General features: G+C 42.0%; 2 protein-coding genes across 3 annotated transcripts in view; one reads left to right on the forward strand and one right to left on the reverse strand.

Moving 5' to 3' along the window:
• GABRR1 (gamma-aminobutyric acid (GABA) A receptor, rho 1) overlaps positions 1-926 on the forward strand; it is a 30,309-nt gene extending 29,383 nt beyond the window's left edge. For both annotated transcript variants that reach the window (XM_009333089.1, XM_009333090.1), the window contains one exon: positions 639-926. In XM_009333089.1, coding sequence (XP_009331364.1) covers positions 639-926 — 288 coding nt within the window. The remainder of the gene's footprint in view (positions 1-638) is intronic.
• Positions 927-4,836: 3,910 nt separating this feature from the next.
• The window catches only part of PM20D2 (peptidase M20 domain containing 2), a 40,713-nt gene continuing 39,100 nt past the window's right edge, over positions 4,837-6,449 (reverse strand). Inside the window, exon 9 of the mRNA XM_009333213.1 lies at positions 4,837-4,878. Within this exon, the coding sequence (XP_009331488.1) occupies positions 4,837-4,878 (42 nt within the window). The remainder of the gene's footprint in view (positions 4,879-6,449) is intronic.

Here is a 6,449-nt window from a genome sequence, read left to right on the forward strand (position 1 = left end):
CTACAGACAACCCACACCCAAACCCACTGCTCGCTCTTCAGTCTGAGGGCACTCAGTCCCTCCATGTATAGCCCTCCACTGCCTGTATATGTGGGACAGGGTTTAGGATTTTACCTTTAAATATTTTTTTATGCTGAAGATCCAAGCCTGTGAATAGCACCAGATGGATACCGTGTTTTGGGTTTCAGATAACATGGCAGATTTCCCCCCTTTCTCCAGGCACAGTCTAAACTTACACACAGTGGTCCAAACTTCCCCCTTCTGCCTTCGTTACATCAAATTATAACCTAAGCTCTTCTTTTCAAATGGGGCAAGCCTGATACATTCCTCCTTGTGGATTCCCTCTGCCCTCTTCTCTGATTTTGTCAGCTTCAAGGTACAGGTCCAACCTCTACTTACACCCTGATACATGCTTCAGCCAAATGAGCTTTTTCACAGGCAGCCCCGTTCTCTCCCTGACTGCGTCTTGCAGACATGAAAATGGAGAGGCAAAAAGCTGCTGCCCAGCTCCATCCTCTCGTCCCAGCAGCCTGAATTCCCCAGGCTTGTCCCCTCCTCTGCTTTTGTAAGGAGAAAAGGGATGTCTGTGTATATCTGGACACAACTCAAAACCATCCCGCGCTTACCTGTGTCCACAGCTTCCCTGTGCGTGCAGCCTACCTCAGCCTCGGCCCATGATGATGGACGGCAGTTACAACGACGGGGATGTGAATGAACTGGGGCACTACATGTCTGAGAACGGAGACAAACAAGACCGAATGATGGTGCAGCTGGCGCTGGGGTCTGAGAGGGGCTCAGGCAGGAGGAAAAACCTGAGATACGTCAGCATGCGGATCGACACTCATGCCATCGACAAGTACTCCAGGATAATATTCCCTGGTGCATACATTCTATTTAATTTGATATACTGGTCCATTTTTTCCTAAACATACGTAACTTCTGTAGTCACAGAGCATTGTGACATAAAATGAAAGTACCATCTCATAAGCTAACAGAAAGAAAATGGAGAATTGTAATCGGAAGGAAGATTGATTTTTTGCAGGATTTTTTTTTTATTAGATGCAACTCATTTGTGGCATAAATAATTGTGCAAGTTTCACATTTCAGCAAAATATAGGATATACAATCTAAAATTTTATACTTAAAGCTGTGCTATCTTCCTTCTTGTGCCTCACAGGCTACTGTAAACCATTTTAACAAGTGACTATAATTGCCAGTTGCTTATATACGGTGCATCCTTCATTTTGTGCCCCTGAGATCCTAATTCTCTAAGTACCTGAGTGCACACATACATCTCTCAACTCAGCAGACCATGGTCAATACCAATAAATACAAAGAATACACAAATACTTGCATGTTTGCAGGATGAGGTCAGAAATGGTCATTACAAACACAGAATATCCAGAACCAGGAAACACTTTGGCAAGGTTACTGCTGGCTAAAGCTGGCTTACACTGCTGGATGGATGCTGCCCTAGCAGCACTGCACTGACAGGTCCACATAGGAATACTTTCAGATTTGTGCTTTGTCTTGATCATATTTAAAACAAAGAAATATTTCCAAGCTGTTTTGACTATCTTTTAAAAATGTGGCTTGCAACGTACACTTACTAAGGAATGAACAAAAGCTGGACTTTCTGCGATGCTAACCAAATCCTCTGGGAAATGCAGGAGCTCTCCTGGGAGAGAACACAGGTTTCTCTACAAAACAATCCCGTGAAGACAATCAGGTGTCTACAAAAAGACTAAAACTACTTAGGAGAAGCCACTTCTCTCTGAGATAGTCTGGGTGTTACTGGTCTGTACAGTCTGAGAACCTGTTGCAGCCTGTAACGTCTTGTCCCTGCTAAAGCTACTGGCAATTGCACTCGCTTCAGGAAAAGCCCAGTCCATCCATTTTTAGTAAAAGCATAGTAGAAAGGTACTCAACAGGTGACAAAGCAGCTGTAAGGATTTTATATCTGAGTTACTAAAGACACCATGCCAAAAACGTTGGAAGGAATTAAAAAGGAGCTTCCACCATGAGACAGCAGCTCCATTGCAGACCCAGCTACATCTGCTTTCATGCTGCATTCATCCCCCGGCACCCTGCAGCCCACCGTGCCCTTAGAGCAGGCTCAGCACCTTCCAGGGCAGGAGCAAGGAAACACAGATGGAGCTGGGGGCACTCGGCATTGACTTAAGTCCAAACTCTCCATCACAGTTTCTGTAGAGCAGCCAGCCAGCATAAACACTCCATATGGAAAAGGCAAAATCTGTAATGCGGAAGTAATAAAATATTTCAGGAAAACAAGAATCAGTTGAATGGAATCAGGGGCCTTTACAATAACGGGAGCACCAAAGGTGTCTCAGAAAGCGAGGCCGTTCAGCTGGTCTGCCGTGTGTTATCCACCTACATCCACAAAGCTAACTGAGGGTTTGGATTAATAGGACTTTAAATACATGCATGATTTTGCACACAATTACAAAATTCACTATTCCCTGCAGAGCAGATGCTGTTGTCTTTTACGGGTGTAGCTGCTCTGAGAATCAGACCAAAGCAGTTGTGTCTCCGAAATGAAAGTGACTCTTCTTACATGAAGTCTGCCCTGGACTGGCTGATCTGCCACTCTATGCGTTAGGCTCGTGACACAGACATCGCAGCTGTTTGAACACTGCTGGTTGTTGCTTTAATTTCCTATGTAAATAAATGTCATGTAAACATACTTGGCATTTCTTACAACTGCTAAAATCACGACCTGCAAAACTACCTACACTCACCTTGCACTTACAGCCTACGCTCCATAGGTAAGGCAATGAAATCACAAAAGCTAAAATCATTAAAAGACACACCCACCCATAAGATAGTTTTACTACTCATTTCTACTTAGCTTTTTTTTCCACATACACATACTATCTTAGCTTTGTTTTACCGAGTTTCCTTTATATCATATTATTCTACAGTGAGGTTTTTTCAAGAGATTAAAAAATACATTTTTTCTTAAACCATAAACATTTCAGTCAGCTGAAAGTAGAAAGGTCACTCTGGCAAAAGCAGATGAAAGGCTGGCCACCAGCTTTGGCCACCCTACCTTATTCCCATGGCACCTTCCCCTGCAAATAGCTCCAAGATTTCTTGGGCACTACTTGCACAGGAATGTATTTAGATCCTCGGCATTGTAAGAACCCATGTCTTTCTACAAATTTCTTTCAACAATTATAATAGCACGAACAGGAGTGCCAGATCTTATAGTAAGCTCTCCAGCTTCATAAGAAGCTTAATGCTATGTAGTTTGCTGCAGTACTGCACATTCCTTTATAGACTCGTTAGTCTCATACTAGATACATTCTTTGGCATCTGACCAGTATATTAAGGGAGATTTTGAAGATACAAATGGGAGCTGGACTTTCGAATTCCCTGGCTTTCAGTGGGAGACTGGTTTCTAACTTCCCATGTGATTTTGAAAGTTTCCTTTCCAGCGCGCCCTCCTAAAACAGGTTCCCCAACCTCCACGTTTGGATTTACATTGTTAATTTACTTGTGTTTTATTTGGAAAACTCTAGTGCCTTTTCAGTCTTATATAAATGTGTATATAGATGTATTCTATAAGTACATGATATGTCATATACAGCCAGTGTTTGCTGTCAACAACTGTACTCATTAAACATATTTACATACACAGTTTTTTGGCTTTTAACCTTCCAGTGTGCGGTTTTTGTATCCAATCATTAACACTCTGCTCCTTTCCATTTCCACAATAAATCAAGAGTGATTTATCTGGTTTTGTTCATTTCTAGAAACACTCAAAATCACAATAAGACTTCACATTTGTACAGCATTGCATGTTTTCTGCCTTCGAAAGAATGATCTTCATGAGATTATACATGTACATAAGACCTTTTTGCTCAGGACCCGATCCAGTCAAATACCGAATGGCCTTAAATCCTGTGACGCTGGTGGGGCTGGAGATAGGCAGGGCTTTGATAAGAAGCCTGCACGCAAACTCAAAATGACAGAGAAGGTGACACTAAGCTTTCCACCCCATACTGTGCACATTACAGTCCTCATTCTTCTTCCTTAGGGTGATACTTTGCAATATAATTCAGACCGATTTCTTGGAGGTTAACCCAAAGCCCAGCCTGGGACAATGCTGGTTTTAGAAGTTGAAGTGTATCGGCAGGTTTGTGTGGATTATGGATAGACACAAGTTCTGCCTGCGAGCATGTCTAGATTAAGAGCTTTGGAGACTGAAGTCTTTAAGGATGCTGATAATAAGTGATAGGGTGAAGCAGCAAGAAGGTAAACTTCAGTCAGAAACAGATAGAATAGTGAGAAGGCATGAAGAAAGATCAATGATCTCTTTTCTTCCCCAGTAAAAGGATATTCTCACAATAATCAAATCATTAGGTATCTTTTTTTCTGCATGTTACACGCCTGAGCAAGCAATTCTCTCAGTACAAAACAGATGCAAATTCCCTGCAAGCCCTGATGAGCAAGTAGAAACCCCTGGGACTCCCCTCTCCTGTGCTTGCTCATATGGCAGCATAGTATTTGATGGAGCATTGAAGCTGCAAGCAACGAGAAACGCAAAGCAACTGAGACCACCTGTACCACATGTTCCGCAACGGGACACAACTAGCTGGGTGGCAGCACGATGCATGAGGGCCGTTCAGACGCTGAAACAAATCTCTGCAAGCTGAACAAGTTGTAGGGTGAAGCATGTTTTAGTCTCCAAGAACTGAGAGTATATGTAAACAGGAAAACTAAGGAAAATCACAACTCCTGGTGAATTTTAAGTACTTACCAAACAGTTGTTACGAAACAAGACGCCAGCATTGTAATTCTGATGAACATGTACTACATTTGGGTGCTTTTATCCTTCCATGGGGTCTTGAGAAGCTGAGAAGAGATAAGCCAGTATTACATTTGCCGGTTATCTTTGAGACTAAACATCTGAGAAGATAACTTTGCATAGGTACTCTACAGCAATCATAAACGATAGCACTGCATAACGGTGTATAGCTTATGGCTGTTAAGGCTATCCACAACCGTGTGGACTTCATTCTTTCCTAGGACTGAGGCATTTGGCTTCTCACCGCTTTTAAATAAGGAAGTTCAGATGCAGTTGCGGTTGAGAAAAATCCTTGGTGAGCTTGTCAGATACTTTTGGCTCCCATTAGTGCCTAAAGGAAGCTAAACCAGCAGCAATCTTACCCAGCTTTGGCTTAGTAGAGAATTTGGGTAAGAACTCTTAAGAGGGATGCACTTTTGTATCCTTCATAAAATCACAAAAATCTTGCAAAACTGCTGCAAAACAGTGGCACAGAGCCACGCTGCAATCTCCTCAGGCTGGGGAATGGAGGTGAGGTGACTGCCCTAATAAAAACACGTGTGGATGCCAGCAGCAGTCAGCCAGCCAGGCTGGCGGACAACGGCTCTGTGAAGGGCTGCTACTTTCAGGACCAGGAAACAGTAAACCTGAGGGAAAAACAGGAAATCATGTAGACCAACTTTTTCTTTATTTTAAAATGATTTAATCCCAAGTACTTTGCTCTAAATAGGAATCTGTTTTAAAGAATTCTGTTAGAAAGTTATGAGAAGACCACTTTCAATGAATGCTAGGCAGACTTTTTTCAACAGCTAATGTGTTATGATTCTTATTTACAGGAACACAGTTTTGCTCTCTGTAGTACAGCGCACTCAGGCAATGGGCACTAAATGGTGACAGAAACATGATTCACAAGAACACACAGCTGCTCCCCATTTACTGTTTGTAGAAAGGCTGCTGGACCCTTCTACACCAGGTAGCTTAGCTCACAGGTTACAAGTTCTCTCCCTCAAATCTTTTCATAAAAAGAAATCCATCACATTTCATAGGGTTTTTATGGTGTTTTGTTCTGTTTTTCAATTTTTTTAAATTTTTGTTTTGAACCAGGCACAACTTGAGTGAAAGTTCTACGACGTATTAAATAAGGAAACACTGTAGCTTGGTAGGCTGGCAGAGGCTTTAAGTTCTTCACAAAGTCTGGACACAAACACCTCATCCTTCAACAGCTGCGATTTGCTATCAGCTGTTCAGAATCACATCAGCAATTACAGCTTATTACCTACACATTTTGATTCATTGCTAAAAGTACTATTCTTGACAAATATTCTAATATTCTTAAATTACAAACAGCTTGGAGAAGACTACAGTTAGAGTAACTTAAAATACATGCCAGATATTTTCATACACATGTGATTTATGAGCACAAATTACTGAAAATCAAAGAGAGTTTTATTCCCAAGGGAAATAAATTTCATAGAATCATAGAATCATTAAGGTTGGAAAAGACCTCTAAGATCATCGAGTCCAACCATCAACCCAACACCACCATGCCCACTAAACCATGGTCCTAAGCGCCTCATTTACACGTCTTTTAAATACTTCTAGGGATGGTGACTCAACCACTTCCCTGGGCAGCCTCTTC

The sequence above is a fragment of the Pygoscelis adeliae genome, unplaced genomic scaffold, assembly GCF_000699105.1.
Source record: "Pygoscelis adeliae isolate BGI_AS28 unplaced genomic scaffold, ASM69910v1 Scaffold57, whole genome shotgun sequence".
In the NCBI taxonomy this organism is placed as follows: Eukaryota; Metazoa; Chordata; class Aves; order Sphenisciformes; family Spheniscidae; genus Pygoscelis; species Pygoscelis adeliae.